At 36.5% G+C, this 19,625-nt stretch overlaps 1 protein-coding gene across 4 annotated transcripts in view; it reads right to left on the bottom strand.

Moving 5' to 3' along the window:
- The window catches only part of LOC108742399 (protein Dok-7), a 224,798-nt gene that overhangs the window by 88,457 nt on the left and 116,716 nt on the right, over positions 1–19,625 (bottom strand). The window contains exon 1 of one of the 4 annotated variants that reach the window (XM_018477617.1): positions 15,952–17,077. The exons of 2 other annotated variants lie outside the window; for them this stretch is intronic. In XM_018477617.1, coding sequence (XP_018333119.1) covers positions 15,952–16,008 — 57 coding nt within the window. In that variant the 5' untranslated portion in view covers positions 16,009–17,077. Of the gene's footprint in view, positions 1–15,951; positions 17,078–19,625 lie in introns of those variants that run through there. One more of the 4 variants, XM_018477625.2, reaches the window with a different exon arrangement.

Below are 19,625 nucleotides of genomic sequence, written 5' to 3'. Positions count from 1 at the left end.
TAATTGTACAGAGACAAAAAACACGTTTTTCTTTGAAGAAAAAAGAAAGGGATGCAAGAATCAAATTTCAGTGCCTACATATAAAAAGCGTTTACTGCTGTATAGGCATCAGTCCCTATGTTGTCAATGTCATCGTTCTTTAACGTATCGGAATTTTAAATATCATTAAAGAAATTATATACGACGCGATTATTAAAGAAATGGCAGGATGCTCATGTACAATAAGGAATGATACATACAAAATCACGCACCGAGATAAAACTGATAGAACTGCTACAGAGAAAAATATTATTTAGGACAAAAAACTAAGAGAGGATAACAACTGGGTTAAAACTAAGATCACGCGATTAAGTTTATCAGACAATTATGAACATTAAGATCACAAAACTGAAAATAAAAGAGAAATACTGCAAGATCAAGACTAAATGCAAAACTACAAAACTATGATCAAACATGAAGAAGCCAAGGATTAAGACTAAAAAAAAACAGAAAGACTGCAAGATTACAAAAATTTGACTGAATTTGAACTTCAAGACTAAAATTAAAGTCACAAAGCTCAGATGGTGGAAGGCGATCTTGGCGTATACTACGGGTGGTCACCGAGGGGCGAATAGAGGTAGTATGGGTACGTTCCCTAACAAGGTCAAGCTCAGAAGATGAAAATCCTTCTGGTAGTGAAAGGCATTTTAATAAAGAAGGAAGAAATAAGGTTCTTCCATAATGCCTTAACGTAAATTTTTCACATCAGTCTAAGCCCATGATGCACAATATTGTGGTCCCATGCGCTTCATTGTTGCGTAGTATGGGTACGTTCCCTAACAAGGTCAAGCTCAGAATATGAAGATCTTTCTGGTAGTGAAAGGTATTTTAATAAAGAAGGAAAAAATAAGGTTCTTCCATAATGCCTTAGCGTAAATTTTTCACATCAGTCTTTGCCCATAATGAACAGTATTGTGATTCAATAGGCTTCATTGTCACGTAGTACCTATAGATACGTTCCCCAACAAGGTCAAGCTCAGAAGATGAAGATTCTTCTAGTGTTGAAAGGCATTTCAACACAGTAAGAATGAATAAAGTTCTTCCATAATGCCTTAGCATAAATTTTTCACATCAGTCTAAACTCATGATGCACAATATTGTGTTTCCATGCCCTTCATTGTCCCTGAGTCATACAAAGTCCTCCGGTGTTTTAAAAACGAGTAAAAGTTTACTTGATTTAATTGTGACAAAAAGAGTCTTACAGAAGGTAGAAACATACAAGTAAATTTTCATAAAACAATATTGTTGTAGGGTAAATTTTCCCTATAAGTATGATGAAGCGCATTTTGAACGTTGTCTATACTTCGTGACTGTCATTTCATAATAAGGGTAAAGTCCTTGTTGCAAATTATACTGTCTTGCATGTCCCATTACGACTGTTGCAATACACCACATTGACCTTAGTTTTTTGTTAGTAACAGGACAGTCGTTAAACACAATTAGCCTTACACGTATGCTCTTATTTCATGTTTACTTTCCTATATAAGCAAAATTGCAAAATTAACTTTCTCCACTAACAATGAAATACGTTCTGTTATGTCGCTAAACTAAACAAGTTAACGAGTAGGTACAATCGAAAATAACGAACACAATGGATTTTCAAATGGTGCTCTGTTATAATCGCGTTTCATTCCAGCCGTGGATGGTTCCGTTAAAACACATCGACCTCTTGTAATTGACTATAAAACCGTTTTATTACTTTCTTTTGTGTTTGTAATACGATATCACCAAAACATTTCTGATGCGATTCTAAACTTGCACAGATGGAACTGATGACTGAATTGAATAAAAACAATTGAAAAAGTCGTCGACTTAAGAATTGCTGATAAAAACACAATTGCGACATTAATACTTCCTTTAAAATGACAATTGCAATAAATTCTGTAGTTAATTAATTTGGAATGTAATGATAACGATTGCATACAGGTAGGTAACCAACTCGTAGATGCGATGAATCAATAATTTTGGTACTTTGTACCGGTATTGTTTTTATTCCTTGGTGTATTATAAGAAGTTTTATAAGTTCAGGAAAAAATTGTGCAATTTATCATTTGCGTTCAACATTTTTATTTTTGACGTGACAACGTCTTATAATTCGATGGAGCCGGCTGCACGCACGGAAAAACATGACTCCTGCGGCGTTACCTCGCTCTGAGGCGTTCCATTTAAGGCTTGAAGTGCAAGCGAGAGCGCGGAACGAGCGACAAAGAGGCACAATCGGCTACCGCGTTCGGCAGCGTTCGACATCTGTCTCTCTCCTACTTGAGTGAGCGATGCGTCCGCGTGGACAGCTGCTATACAATAATACATTTCCATTTACCTCCTTCTCTATATCCATACAAAATATCTATCAAACAAATAAAATTAAAATTTTCTTTTGAAAAATGAAACCATTCCATCAGTATTTTCTTATGACGTTGTCACGTTCAACTATCGTCAGTAAACCGACTTTACAGACACCCAATTTTTTTCGTAATGACTAGTGAGTGGACACCGTTCGTACATGACGTCATTATCAGTCTTTAGGACACTAAGCTGCTATTCGTGGAAAGCAAGGTGCAAGTGTATTAAGAAAATATTGCAAAATGTAAGAAATCATTACTGCAATGTTTCTTGTTATCAGATAAACGAGCAATATTTTTGCAGGAACGATTACATACCAGTGAGAGTAAAAATTTGAAAAAAAAAAAGATTGAAGTTTGTATTAAATGGTATAAAGCTATTTAATTTTCATCATCAGTCTAATGAATTTCATAACTTTAGTAAAATCCTAAAGGTTACCGAATACCAATCTGACAGCGCTTTAATGAAGTTGAATGTATAAATTAAAAATTACTTTTTTGTATAATATGTAGGTACATGCCGTGGGCACAAAATACTTTCATAATTATCTTCTTTCTTGTTTCGCACACAATTTAGTTTACACATATTTTTGTTAAAATTAATAACAAACTTCTCTCACCTCGCTTGTTTTTTCTAAAGTGTGTAATTTGGATTATAATATTGCTTATTATATTAATTTATACCTAAAATTTTATACTTTACCAGTTATGCATAAAAAAGATGCCCTAAATTTTTTCCAAGCTAAGCGCTCCCTAACGGTTATCCTAGGTAAAAAAAGTTTGGTTAAAAAATATTGGTTAGACCGCGATCAACCAGATAGTCAAAGGTCACATTTCAACTATGCATGTTATGTTACAAAAAAGATGACCTTTCCAGGTCTACATAAAATTGTACGAATCGATTATCGATTTTCAAAACATTCTAACGCAGCTAGAACATCACCGTGGGTTGTGGATTCAGCCCACTTCGACCTTTGTTTAGCTACAATTTTTTATGGCTTGTTACCTTTGTACATGGGTTATCCAAATTTTGACAAACCTGATGAGGACATGATTTCTTAAGAATTGAATGTAAAAAATAATCATCATATTCATTTCCACCAATTTCCGCACACCTTTATTAACAAATTGAAAACCAATCCTCGATTACATAAGTATAACAAGTAAATACTGTACTTATGTGGCATAAGCGTTCCCAGAACATATTTCATTTCTACTTTCATTTAACTGTCATGTAGGGACATGTAGGTACCCTTCAAATTATCGTCAGGTTCAAAGGTTTCTCGCTTATCAGTGCTTTCCCGTCCCTTTCTCTCCACCGCTCTGTTGTGTACTTTGCATTTGTAAGCATTATAATTCATCAGAAGACATTTCCTTTCGCTATTTCTCAAACTTATCGGCGACAATAATCTCGTTGAGCGCTTTCTCCGAAGTGCTGCGGCGGTTAAAGTACGATACGAGATTAGTGGGTACAAATATTGGAAGCAACTCTTTACACTTAGGCAATCCTGTCTCCAATCTCTCATCCATGTAAACCGCAAGACGCCTTCCGTGTTGTTACTACTTACTACTACAGGAAAATGCAATGCGCTTTATCTGAGCGATGCAATCTCGTAATGTCCCGTGTGCGGTACTACAACTACTACTACCAACATTCTCTCATAAACCTATGCACATACGGTAAGGCTATGTACTTACACTATCATACGATTCGCTTTGCTAGAAACTGCCAAGCGTCGCGCGGCTCTAATTTTAAGTGATTTGCAAGTGATAACGTATCTCTGGTGCGTCATGTCATGTAAATGGTGACCTAAATAATCGTCAAACTACTACACATCGAGTGAACGATAGAAGCTGCATTTGCTTATCGTGTCCTAAGTAGTTTCTTCTTTCCTACATGCAGATATATTAGCATGTTCTTATTTCGTACGTGAAAAACGATTCTTCAGTCAAATGATTGTCGATTTATTGCCAGGTAGTCGTAACCTAACTTTCTAACCTTGAACCTCGAGTTCCTGTTATTTAAATATATATATATCCACATACGTACAAGGCGTGTCATGGTAAGTAAGCGCAAGTTTGAGGAATATCGAAAGGAAATGTCTGTTGATGAATTATAATGTTTACCAATGAGCACATGGATGCATACAAAAAGACCTCAAAAGGCAATGTCTCTATATCGCGAAATTAATGACGTAGAAAAGATAGTGTTGAGAGTCTGTTGCTCTCAATGAGGAGGTGCAATTATATCATCATAAGGTCTTCAGTCCTGAGACTGGTTGGACACCCACCTCCACTCTTTCCTATCCGAACTAATCTTCGCATTTCAACTAGAACATTCTACATCCTTAACTATTTGCAAACAGTAATCTAAAAATAAGCATTTGAAAACAAATTGGAAAGCAGAATTCGTAACTTCGGAATTCAGAAATTAATAAATAAATAATAAATAATCTAATATCATCATCATAACATAAGGTCGTCAGTCCTAAGACTAAGACCTAAGCACCTCCACCTGAGAAGGTGTCCTACCAACCTATCATCATTATAAGATCGTCACTGGTTGGATACGCACCTCCACTCTTTCCTATCCTGAACTAATCTTCGCATTTCCCTAAAACTAGAACATCCCACATCCTTAACTATTTGCGAACAGTAATCTAATCTAGATCTGTCTCTAGTCCTCTTAACTCCTGTTTCTGACTGGACCTTCATGCATGAGAAAGTGTTCTATCAACCTATCTCGCCTATTTTTTATTGACTTCCATAGAGTCCTCTGTTCTCCTACCTATTCTTTCTAATACCTCTTCATTTGTAACCTTCTCTATCCACGATATCCTCATCATTCGGTGCTTCTAACCTTTTCTTTTCCGCCGTACTTTCTGCTTTTAATATGTCTCTGACTATCCCTTCACGCCTGAGAAAGTGTCCTACCAACCTCTCGCCTATTTATTACTGATTTCCATGGAGTCGTCTGCAATTATATCCTCACGATTAGAAGATTATGAGAAGTCATCCAAGAGTACACTCTTAAGTCACGATGAAGTACCTATCCTAAAAATGGAATAGGAGTTGACAAATTTAACTAACCATCACAAACGGTTATGTTTGGACTTAAAGGTAACTTCTGTTGAAATAAAAATGGTGAAAAGTGAAGTTGAGTAACTACAGACGATCCAAACCACGAGTTCTTTTTTTTTATTTCAAAATATGCTATTGAAATAATTAGTTGAAATAAGCTAATATTATATATTATTACTTCGTTCTTCAAGCTGATGTATCAATAACGTCACCCACCACAATAAAAACGCAATTATTGAATAAAACATCAATAGATGCATTCTGTGGTTTATAAGTTTTACACGTAGGATTCCCAGCACGATTTGCTAATTCTTGAACTCTGGCTATGCCATACATAGATTCGAGATTACCAAGTAAAAAAAAGAAAACTATTTGCCTTAGATGTTAACGCAATGGTACGCTATTAAGGAAACACAGGGATAATTCAATTTGAGAAGACGACTGTCTAAAATAAACTCATCTAGATCGGGCACAATATGTAACCTCTTAGCACCGACTTGATGCCTGTAAAAGCAGCATAATGCCTCCTTTCATACCACGCTTCTGTCATTTCCCGAAATTCTCAGAAAGGTCAACGAAGGAAAACTGCCGAAAATTATCAAAAACGAACCAGAGCGTAATCAGCATCGTTACTTCCATCGCTGTATCTTCAAAATTGTGTTGGATGATTCAGGAAATTGAATTTATTATTTAGACGTCTCTCAAGAGTCTAAAACGATCCATCCAGGCCTTCGGTAAACAACGAGAATAAATTGAACCATCGACCAGTTGGAGTTTCCGAGGAAGCTACCTTACTATGATATACGTATACCAGGTATAAAAGACAGCGTCGTGAAAGGATTGAAACCAAGCAAAAACAAAAGTAAACCCATCCAATTATTAGAATATCTTCTCATACTAACATCAAACAGATAATGGTCCAGCTGTACTACTTATTTGAGAATGGATGACGATTTTTGAATACCTGTGACTAATATACATACATCAAAACTAGAATTTATAGGGGGGCATGCCACATGTAGCGTTCGTGTCTCATATGGCTAATGAGGGGCATGCCGATGTAGGGATTTCCCCGTAGATTCCTCACGAAAATCCCACCAAAAAAAGTGGTAATACTAAAATGAGGATTGCCTTATGGGTTTTTCATATGGGTCTTAAGGGGCAAACCTATCACATGTATAAACTTACAATTATATCTACCTTATGGGTGCTCGATGAGGCAAACATTGAATTGAAAATACTCTCGGTTAAATGAACTTAACATAATAATAACCCCCTTGTCCAATTATGTCGTCGTTTTAATGAAATCTTTTACATTTGCAACGAATAAACAATTGTACTTCCTGATATTTTTGTTATAAGACAACTGAATCCAGACGCATCAGGTCGAACAACAGTAACACGGTTGCAATTAAGGTATTACTGACTACAAAACATCCCAATAACACAACCTTACTTAAGAGCGGCATTTCTGATGATACGCAAATGCGGCAAGGCGTTATATGCTCCTTCCTTGTCCTAGGGGACAACCTCATGGGGCACACAAGAGATAGTGAGGCTACCCACTTAAGGACTCTGCCTGCACCCGCCTCAAAATTCTAGTCGGAATCTACAATTAGGACAAGTGAAATGAGCAAAAGAAAGGTAAACAGTGGAATGTACAATTCATTCAAACTTTTTCTTTTATTGTCATGATTGATACATAAATTCTCTTTTACATTTGTATCTTCAAACGATATTGATTCTTCAACGAGGTGATATCTAACACTTCAGTAAAATCAAAAGATTAATATTCTTCTGCTTGATCAAAAACTTCTCCATCGTCGAGTTACCTGATCTCCAATAAAAGTGTAGTGTTTTACGTCTAACATTTCCTCGGAAACACAGTAATAACAAATATTGTAAACCATGAAAACGTCGCTATCTCTCACAGGACTTCAAACAATCATAAATTCAGCATCTATGTAACTGTTTACCGTAAACCTAACCAGGAAAATCTTAGTGTCTAACCGTACGGGCTGACGTAATTCTCCGCGAATGTCTTCTAAGCAGAGAATTAATAGGTATATGCTGACAAGGACATAAAAGAAGCATAATATACACCTATCCACACTTGTTTTCTAAGAAACACGGATAGTTTAAGTAAATGTTTTAACGTGCATGACTTCATCAAGTCTAAAATTGAACGATTCAGTGAAATCAATTCCAAAACCATTTGAAAAGCGTTTTACTGATAAATGACTAACCTACCTACATATAAAGAATACATTTGCGATAAATATGTGATAAAACCTGTATGATTTGCACCATTGCTAACCATTCCCTTATGGGCTGGGCGATGATACCATTTCATAAGTGGTTACTATCCAAACAGATAATAACTGAGCGAAAAGAACAAAATATTTATCTTTCAAAACGGCACATTAATCGACGTATGAATCAGGCGATTGTAGCTTATTTGTTAATTGAGCAATTTTATGGTTACTCTTGTAGCAAAAAGGCAGCAAAGCTTTTCTGGTACACGAATACAATATTCTAATTGTAATATAAAAAAATTGAAACTGGTAGGTACTACATATACTGATTTCTAGATTATCTAAAGCTACAACTGAAAGCTAACTGATTCTAAGATTCTAAATATTCGATAAGAAAGATAAATGGGATGTACTATACAATATTATACCATCAAAGTACCATCTTTGGACAACTTTATCTGTTACTGTTACATTTGTTCCAAAGCGCGTTCCTACTCCAAGCTACAATCTGCTCAGTATCTCGTCAACAAATCTTAGCCGTTGAACCTTCGGAAGATCATTGTTCTTACCTAATTTTAAAGCATAACAACGAGAACTAAAACAAACTTAAGATAGATACCTATTGATAACGTCACTAATCGTAAAATCGACCGTTAGACGTTTGTCAATATTTCTTTAGGCATTAAACCTGCTTGCCAAGCATTCGGTGGCCGCTACCTCAGATGAAACACTTTGTCTGTCAGTTACTTAAATTCCCATTTAAAATTCCCGACATTGCGTTCAATAAAAGCATTGTAGTGGAGATCTTACGCAACAAAAACAGTACGAGTAAAAATAAAAACAAAACCGAAACGTGTCATGTTGGACGACGGTGTGAAGTAGTTCGGTTCTTTTATTCGAAACGGATTCCCAGCCAACTAGCGCGATTACGATAAATGGAGGAAGGACTGACAGTTTGACAGGTTCATCGACTGAACTAGTATAACTACGGCTGTGATCGCAATGGACACGTTGGGTTGGTATGCCAGATCTGACAGCCCTAAGATTGTAAATATTATTAGGTAAATCATTGTATTAAGACAATGTACACGAACGGATGAGAGCAGCATGATTACAATGTATACAACAAGGAAGATCGGACTGGATAATGAAGAACTTTTAAGATTTCATTGAATGTACGATATTTGTAAAAGAAAACTAGAAGATCAATTGTTATAATCGCAGAAAGAAGAACTTTTTACTACCCTCTGACGATTCCAAAGGTAGAAACGTAAAGACATTGGAAAAATAAGCATTTGAAGATAAATTGGAAAGCAGAATTCGTAACTTCGGAATTCAGAAATGAATAAAGAAAGAATAAATAATCTAATATCATCATCATCATAAGGTCGTCAGTCCTAAGACTGTTTGGACACGCAGCTCCATTCTTTCCTATGCTGAATTAATCTTCGCATTTCCCTAAAACTAGAACAACGCATATCCTTTACTATTTGCGAACAGTAATCTAATGTAGGTCTACCTTCACCCCTCCTAACTCCTGTTTCTGCCTATAATATGTCTCTGACTAGACCTTCATGCCTGAGAAGATGTCCTACCAAGCTATATCGCCTATTTCTTACTGACTTGTATAGAGTCCTTTATTCTCCTATTCTTTCTGATACCTCTTTATTTCTAACCTTCTCTATCCGCGGTATCCTCATCATTCGCCTATAACACCACATTTCGAACGCTTCTAACCTTTTCTTTTCCGCCGCGCCCACTGTCCATGTTTCGCACCCAAACAGCGCCGAGCTACAAACATACACTTCAACAATCTTTTTCGAATTTCTAAATTAACCGTTCGTGAGCATAGAAGTGATTAATATACTTAAATAAAATACGAGGTTTTTGTACAAAGTAAAATATGTATAAAGAGCAAAGCATAAACCAAAACCCTATCGTACCTAACGCAGGCTACATCAATAGCTGATAACTACTACCGATTTCATTAGTTAGAGCGAAATTTTTGTAAAGAGACTAGACAGTTCTGTGGATCGAGTCATCCAGGTACATGAACTAGTAGCAAGGCAGATAAGGAGTACAGTTCTAATCGCAATGACGAAAGGTCCAAGATATACTTAATCATATACCTAATCACAAACATGGTAATCGCCTTAGTAGCCTTACACACTTCACTGTAGCTATGAAATAGATGCTTTCCTCTTTTAACCGCTTTGGATAGTACAGTCTATTTCAATTTGTTAGAATTGTGGCCTTGAAGAAATCTGCGCGAAGATAGAAAGAATACACACTAGGCGTGAGCAAGACAGAAATAGTTGGAACAAGCCTGAACGAACAGAGCTCTCGATGGGCGGTCTTAGAAGAAGAACTGTACAGTACTAGACGAAAATGTTTAGCAATTTAAAAAAAAATGTATATAAATTAACAATAGAAAACAAAGCTAAAGTTTTATAGGTGTGTAGAACGTTTAGTTAAGTCACTTGTTATTATTTTTGGCTAAATATGCTTTTAAATGAAGCATATTCTTAAATTTTAACGAGGCAGTTTAAATAATTTTGCAAATGGTACTGTACACTTTTGTCTACCTCTTGCTCGACGATCGGTGGAGAAACGAGCTACGCAGACAAATATGATTGAATTTGGAATTATGCTACGGCGCATCCTAATAAAGGGAAGGGGCATATCTCTAAATTCTTGAAATGAACAGTAGGTAGTTTTCTTCAACCCTTATCAGTTTTATTTCCACTAGCACGTAATCTCACATTTCAAAGTAACCTTTTTACCGTTACTATTTTTATACTGCAAATAAAAATGCTTCACTCAATAAAGCAATAAAGTTTCGCTTACGGTCCGAATAGTTTTTCACTTATAGGTAAAAGTAATCTACAACCTAGATATCTCTAGCCGTGTATCTTGGTAATTGGATCCTGCAAAAACCACGGGTCGATATTTAAGTGGTTAGTATTCAGTAAAGTGTATTGAAGAAGGAATATGAAACTGATACCGTTCTAAAGTGTATTAACTTTGATATGGACGGAATAAATTGGAAAAAGCGCCGTGCAAAACCGACGATTGGTTGTGCTTTAAGAACAAAAACGGATGAAATGCGTAACAAGTAGCCCAGATTATGAATTTTTAATTTATTCTCCACAACAGTCTTCATAACGGTATTCACAAAATTGAAAGCGAATCAATGTACCTACCTACACTACCTTCACGATAAAATTATTATTAATAATAAACAATTTTCCGCTTCGTTTGTTTTACTATAATTAAATTTTCGTAATGAAGAAAAAAGAAAAGCAAATTAAATGTTATTATACATTTACTGTCAATTATTGCAGTAATTGTAAATGTTATTAGTTAATGTGTTCAATTATTATACGAATAATTGTCCGTGGAACTGAATTATGTTAATCGTAACTTTTCCTGCACTATAACCTATTAGATCATTTCTATGAACACATAAACATATCGTTTTTAAAAATTCACTTCTTAAATACATGTCTACATTAGCTAACAGTTTTTTACATAAAAAAAAGGTAATACGCGCTCATAATCCATATTAACGACACTTACTACATTATTAACATTTACTGCAGAATATAAATAAATTATTAATTGCAATTTTACAAAAAAAATAACAATAATATAACAGAAATGCAAATATGAAATTTTATTAAAACTGTCTGAAATTATAACTGTCCTACTATAAATAAATTGTGTAAAATTTTGAAAGAAAACGTATCAAAAACAAACTTTTTTTAATCAAAAAAAAAATGGAAAAAAAGAGAAACCTTTGAAAGTTTCTAGTTTTCGATTTTTGAGCGTCAGCGATGTAATCTTTGCTGAAGTCTTTTACCTTCTTGTTTCGGTTAACACTGTTTGCAATGACACTTCGGATAAAGATTTCTTAACCCAACCTAACCAAAAGAGTCTTTACGCTTATACGTATAATAAGTTCATTAATATGCTTATCACACTTTACTTTGTAAACCTACCCACTAATAAATTAATTGCTTGCGCCTTCATTGTACATTGTTTGTTTGCTACTTGATTGGTAATGATCTTTAAGTACTTGACTGCAAATTTATTACAGAAACATAGACATAAAGTGTTACTCTGTATGGCTACTAAAAAGCTTCAGGAACGTGCTTCAAAACCCCCTTCAGCCAAACTAACACGTTGCGCCGCTATTATTAAATAACCTATGAAAATGTTATCGTCAAGTGGTTTGACAGAGGCAACAATAGAGCCAGCCGCATAGTAACAGTCAGTCAGTCATATTAAGTATCTCTACCTGAGGGACGTGAAACCCACAAGCACCCGATTAACGACAGCGGCAATTGGCACTGGCACGCCAGTGGCCACTTTACCTACCGAATAAAACGGCCTGTAGTTAATTAGCTCTCTGGGAACTAGATCTGCAGCTTTTATACATCCATAGGTAGTCACCGGCGAACATTGCCCAATCTGCCGACACTCACAGTGGTCCGTTTGCTTGCCAGTTGTTGCCAAACGAGCAGAACACTAACGCAAATACACGCGGAACTAACGCCATTTTCAAGGACATAAGTGAAGTGCAACGGTAATACGAGGGGGTCCAAAAAATTGAAAGCACTTAGATTTTAAAACATTTCAACATCAATGACCCGGTTATTTTTTGGTCACTCACGCTGATGAAGAATGTGTGACAGTTGGAGATTACAACAAGTCACTTTTATCTGGATTTGTTACTCTTGGCCATTTTTTATTTCTGAATACTTTCAAGTATTGTGTTCATTGATATGATGACAAAAGTCCATCTCCATCCATTCATGGTATTTTCATTAGAGATACTTTTGAAGATGCTGTTAAGGAACAATGAGTTCTCAGAATGATATACAATAAGGGTTTGTTTTATTCCACTTTGCCCAGAAGGGAACAGAAACAGCCAGGTCCTAAGAAATACAACAGAAGAAGTAAACTCAAATTCGATGATGAACTCCATGAACATGTTGTCCAAGGAGAATGATTCTCCTAAATGACCGACCAACAGAAACATGTCGTTGGCTTCTATCTCTTGCATAGAAGAAGTGAGAAACGGGTAAATCCAATTGATAGCATGAGAAACAAATCCAAACTAATCACAAAGGAATGATGGCTTTAGGAAAAGCACTGAAAATTTCTTCTGCGTTTCTCATATACCGAAATCTCGTTTAAGTACAGCTGAACAATAATTCTTGACAATTACATTTACAACTAACGAAACGCGAAAATGAGTCGAGATACGATACACACCATCCGTGACCAATGTTTCGATTAGTACCGCATACAATGTTTGCCATCGTGTTGGTAGGGTGTACGACCTTAATTACCAATTAAATGTACGCAGCTGGGTTAATGACTTAACTACACATCTACTCGATGTGTGACGGTGAAAATTGTAAAGTGAAACTGTAACCATGAAACCAATTGTTGTGGAGAACGTTCGTGAACGATTGTGATCTGTTTTTTTTTTGCGACATCCCCAGAACAAATGAAATAATTACATTTCGCAGCTTAATTAGTCGTATACTTGTTACAATGTTTAAAAAAATGGTGAAATTACTTAATAAACAAGGGGCAACTTGATCTAGCGGTTCTAAAATTAACCTAATGGGTAGAAGACAGCATGATGATGATTGGTCTCACACACAAACATTATTAAAAAAAACTGACCATGATCAAGAAACACGTAGTTCAGTTACTTAGCTGATACTGTTCTTACATTCCTTGGATCTTTCTAAAATAAAAGGCGGCATATTGAAAAGATTATAGACGTAACATAATGCCACATAGTAGATTATCTATCAATACACTCCATCAATTATCGTGTATTGGAGTAAATTCACAGTGGTAACACTTTAATCCAGATCGAGATGAAATGTATGCCCGAAATAGTATCCCCAATATAATGATTTAGCATACAAAGCCTTAGTAGCTCCGCTACTGATTAGGAATTCGCAAAAAGTGGTTTGCCTTAAACTTGCGACTCGCACTCTTAGCAGTCGCAGTCCGTTCCAGTCTTAGTCGGCTTCAGGCTTATTGCTATATGCATCACGTGCCAAATATTTCTATTGTCATCTTTATCAAGTGGGTAACACTGTAACCGAGACGTTCTCACCTCTCCGATCCTCTACAAATAAAAGGTTTACAACGGCTAAGAGGCTTTATTTAGAAGCTTTTTATTTATGGGTAGGTACATTCTTGGTGGAGTAGTAACTCGGCAACTGAAAGGTCCCAAATCCCAAGAATACCGATACCTTTGTAGTATTTTTAGGCACAATTACAAATGCTTTTGATAGATACACAACCACTTGTCTTGTCAGTTTTGTCTACGGACAGAAATGTTGAAGGGATAAGCCGTTCGTTTTTGTAAACTAATTTGTTTCACTTAGTAAGTAAACTAGAACGTTCGCTTGTTAAGTAACCAAAATGGATTGTTCAATGAAATATGATGTACATAGGATTAATTAATTCTTCTTTTGTTTAAGCGATTAACGTCTAACATAAAAAATAGATGTATAGGTCTTCAGCCCTTAACTTATTCATACAAAATTGGATATTACATTAAAACATAGTTATAAAGATTAAACTGTTTTTATCTTCAAAACATGTAAGGTCAAGCTCGTTTTTTCTAATCTGACTTATCGTTAGGTAATACCCTTTACATAATAAGATCGTTGGTTGTATCTCAGAAGTTATGGAGTTCTCTTCATAATTGAGATTCATGACTTGGATGTAGTCTTTCTTTACTTTCTTACCAAATTTTCTGCATGAGTTACAAAAGGGCATCAATGTAACTGTGTGGGGTTAAAGTGCCTTACGATTTTTCGACAAAGAATCGAGATTTTTCCCCAGGAAATGAAATTCTGAACCCACAAACTTGACACCTATCCACCAAAGAATTCGCAACATCTTATTATTAAGCTACTGGCTGCTACAATAGCTTATCGTGTGATGAAACAAACAACTAAGAATTGCGAATGTATTGATTCATTTTAAGCGACATGTGTGAGGATTAAATGTGGAACAGACCTACCCCAGCTGTAACCCATGGGGGCAGTCTTCTCGCATCATAAATCATGTCATCAGTTGATCTCACGAACACTAGCTATAGGTACGAGTCCGTTACAATAGCGACATGCACTGGTACAGGAAATGATACAGTTTCAAATGTTACCGACATATTTTACCTATACTGGGTACATGGCGTTCACACAAAACGTATTTAAATACGCCTAACCGACCGTGTAAGAGTATGTTGACAGCATGTAAAGTGCATTGGAAATGAATGTTAATATTGAATGATTAAATACAGATGATGATGATTTTAATGCATATTAAGCATCTACTCGTTTAAATTTTAGAGATGTTTAACGGTAACGAGAAGTGGTGATGACAAACAGATTTTCTGTTTGTTTCTGTTAATGGTAATGTAAAGATCTATTTTTGTTATTATTAATAATTCATAAGATCCATTCTGTAAATCTCTACAACACCATACGAATGCATAGAAAACGAAAAAAAAAGATCTTACGTCGCCTTAGCAACAACTATAAGAATGGACATCTTGACGTAATAAGCTGTTTTTTTAACACTTTTTTAATAAAAGATTTTTATCTTTAAAATAAACAAGTAAATATAACCGATAAAGCGACTCATTAAATCGAAAATTTTACAAGTCATAAAACAATATCATTGTAAAAATAGAATTTTATCGTTTTTCATATTTCCGCAAGAAAAAAGGGTCAGGAATGTTATCGGCACAAGCTCATTAACATTTTGCAAAACATCGATAAAAATAATACATAAATCTGTTGCCCAAGGAATATTGACGGAGACGTGGAAGAAGGACGAATCCTTTCGATATGTGATGCGTAATCACGGAACTTGGAGTGCAGCGCTCCTTTTGTAAAACTTATTTATTAATTATTGCGCTAGGTCATGAAAATGCCTACACGACCTACGGTAAGCCTTATAATGTATGACAAGTTTTCATTTACATTCCGCCTTGTTTAGTGAAGTTCAATTAATGAGTCTCATGGAGAAAATGTGTTCGTGCGATTAACATCTTTGATTGGTTTTCTCTTCAACCCTCTTACCAATTTTCGTGTGAACGAGAGCACCATAGACAAAAGGCGGTTTACGCTTTTTATTAAATCGGCACAATCAATAATAATAATGAATAGTATAGATTGTAGGAGACCAACCTTTTTTCCATCTCGAAATTTCACCGAGCCTTCGATAATGCAAGTGTTATCGAGCATTGCAAACAGAGCGTCCGTCCCACAACAATCAACTATATCACAACTTTTTGTTTGAATAGTAATTTTTTTTCAGACCGACGATGCACAAATACAAATTCAAAACAAACGAGTTCATAGCAACACGGCGTAATATCACTTCAAATCCCCCACAGCAGAGAACCCATTTCACTTGTCTCCCCTTCGTGCACCCAGCACGCTCGCGTAACCCTTCTTAGAGACGCGTGCACCGTAACAGATATATTGGCACCCAGAAGTATTAGCAAAGTCGATCCTGCATGAGCGCACACTTTTTACATTCTCCCGCGCTCCACACGCACAAGGGGTTGTCCACTTACGAATTCTTTTTTCTCGAACTCACCACGCGCTCTCGGATTAGCGAGTAAATACTCAATTAAATTTTATTTATTATTACAGTACGAATACTGGCTCGTGTCACTCAACGGTCATAGTTTAGCTTGGCATGCTACTCCATAAAGCGCGCGTGTCTTGCTGAGATCGTAGAGTGGCTGACGTGAGTGAGTGGCACAATGGTGTGCTCGACCAGCCGACATCACCTGCCAGAGTAGGACTGAAATTTCCTAGTGCCGCTCACGAGGAACTCCATGGATTGCGCACGCCTGCGCCGACATTACCGAGCCAAGAATTAAAGTGAATGGTGCCATTTGTTTTTTTTTTTTTTTTTAAACAGTCGAACCATAATGGATAAACGAAATAACCACGGGGCACTTTTCAAATCCCCAGTGGAATTTCATTCGATAACGACCGATCCCGTCATTCCATCAATTGTTGGAGAATAATTGAAAACACCCATTCCTGAAAATTGTTTTGATTGACTCAATAATTACTAGCTGTTTCAATTGTTTTCAACGTTCTGTCATAAATAAGTGCTTGTTTCTTTGTTTCTCTTCTTTACAATAACATTAAAGCGAATTGCTGCCACTAAAAAATATCGTCTGCCATTTGGTATCCTCATGAATCCTGGAAATGGTACTGGGAAACGGAGTCAGTTTTGATGATCCCTGAGGATGAATTAAAAAACTCATCGTTCCTTTGACTCAGATTATATAAATATTAATGTAGAAAGATTCGGAGAGGAAGGATCTTCTAAAGGAAGTTAATTTGACCAATCCCCCATGCGTTTGTTCAAAAATTCATGCATCTTCAGAATATATGTATCTACTTCTTTAGTCTATCTTTGCATCTTTGCAATTCACTGCAATTTTCTTCACAAGTTTGGAAAAAAGAGGAAATTAAAAGCAAATAATCGTCCTTCAAAGCCCAACGAGTCCTGCGTCAAGTTGCTCTGCAGCTTCATACTTCACTATGCTCAAAAACAACTTAAATTATAGCAGTTTGCGAAATTGTGATATTACAAACTTTTGAAGCACTCGATAGCCTAGTACGGAATATACCATTAGGTATACTGATATCTCCTTTGACCTTAGCCCTCTGATACGTTCGCGTTATCCATTCAACTGTTTTTTAAAACAAAAAACCAATACTTATGTGCACTCAGTGTCAACGTCACAAATTGTTTCAATTGATAATGTTCAACAGTAACATTATTCAAATTAATCAACTTAATTTTGATGGCATATTGTCAGTACAGTTTTCGAGATATTATTTCAATTAAATTACGCAAATTGGATGGCGTTTTAGACTTTGGAATATACTGTTTTCGTAAACAAGCAAAAAGTTCTTTTGTAGTTAAATCGTTAATTTGAATAATCCTTTTTATTATCGTCTGGTCTCGCAGAATTTTATTCGGAAAGAAGATGACATATTTGAGGTTAATTTAGATTGAATTTCCGCCATTAACGTCACATACAAAGCACTTTAAAGAGCATTCGGCTGAAAACGGTTGAATGCGATAAATCTGAAATAATATTGCTGCGTGTGACAACAGAGCGCACAGTTTTTATCAACCGGTAGGTACGTGCACTTTGGCAAAGCGATACGATAATAAATAAACAATGCAAATGTAAAACGATCACCTGGTCGAAATATGTACGCTTATTATACATATAACGGACGTGTTAGCTTCTTTTGTTATCGCGAACATTAAAAAAATAATAACCGCCTACGATAAACTACACGCATACAATTCCCATAATATTTCAATGAACAAATTTTATAGACTGTTTTATTAACGATATAAAATATAAACCGTGTACTGTGTGTTCCTGAAACGTATTAAATAAAGATCAGAAAATTCTCAATTATATATATAATTTATCCATTTCACCCTTAAAACTGAGGTTACCAGCAACCGATACCACTAAATGATTCCCTAAGACTGGAGTCTTAATGAAGATGTGTGGAAAAGATTTGCAAAACTGGCTTGTTCGCGTTACACTCATCGAAGCGAATGCGGTAATCCGACCGATATGAGTGTTAAGGGTGAGGTAACGATGACGATCCCATGACACCGAAATGGTGTATCAGTTCCGAAAAGAGGAGGGGGACTTTTCCTCCAAACATTCGGCTAGTGGTGGGAACTGGTACTACAGAATTGCCCACTGTGTGATGTTGAACCCATAGTGGTAGTGGTTATACCACGCATGCTGAGTAAGAGAAGCACCTCTGCGGGTGAGCACTAACACGTTAGAGTATTCCAAACCTGGTAGAGATTAGATCAGCCATACCAAGGAGTTGTAGGGAGTCCATCTCACTTCCTAGATGAAACTTGTAGCGGCGGTTTTGACTTTCCTGCCCTGATTGAGCGTATCTGAATCCCTTGCCCAAGGGTGTTGAGCAGGGTTAATTGCAAGGTACAAGTAAATTCAATATGACGATCCCATGAAACTGAGATGGTTTACCAGTTCCGAAATGAAGAGGGGGACTTGTCCCTCAAAACATTCGGCTAGTGGTGGGAACTGGTACTACACGATGACCCACCGTCTAATGTGGAAAACGTAGTGATAGTGGTGATATTCTGCATGCTGAGTAAGAGGAGATGCACCTCTACGAGTGAGCATTGAGCAACATATATCCGCTCGGGTATTCTAAGCCTGGTAGAGATTAGATAAGTCATCCGTACCAAGGAGTTCGAGGGTCTCTATCTCACTTCCTAGATGAAACTTGTAGCGGCGGTTTTGACTTTCGTGCGCTGATTGAGCGTATCTCAAACCCCTGCCCAAGGGAGATGTACAGGGTAAACTGCAAGGTACAACTAAAAATAATTTCAATATGACGATCCCATGATATCGAAATGGTGTACCAGTTTCGAAATGAGGAGGGGGACTTGTCCCCCAAAACATTCAGCTAGTGGTGAGAACTAGTACTGCAGGATGACCCACCGTCTGATGTTGAACCCGTAGTAGTAGTGGTTATACCCTGCATGCTGAGTAAGAAGAGATGCATCTCTACGGGTGAGCATTGAACAACATATATCCACTCGGGTATATTAAGCCTGGTAGAGATTAGATAGGTCCCATCCGTACCAATCTCACACCCTAGATGACACTGGCAGCGGCAGTTTTGACATTCCTGCGCTGATTGAGCGCATCTCAATCCCTTGGCCAAGGGGGCTGTGCAGAGTAAACTGCAAGGTACAACCAAAAATAAATTCAATGTGGCGAACACTGAGATTGTGAGGTATGAGGTTTTGATATCTT

This window comes from Agrilus planipennis, unplaced genomic scaffold (genome assembly GCF_000699045.2).
Source record: "Agrilus planipennis isolate EAB-ADULT unplaced genomic scaffold, Apla_2.0 scaffold3, whole genome shotgun sequence".
Taxonomy (NCBI): Eukaryota; Metazoa; Arthropoda; class Insecta; order Coleoptera; family Buprestidae; genus Agrilus; species Agrilus planipennis.
Note: the sequence above shows the minus strand (reverse complement) of the source record. Positions and strands in the feature narration are given on the sequence as shown.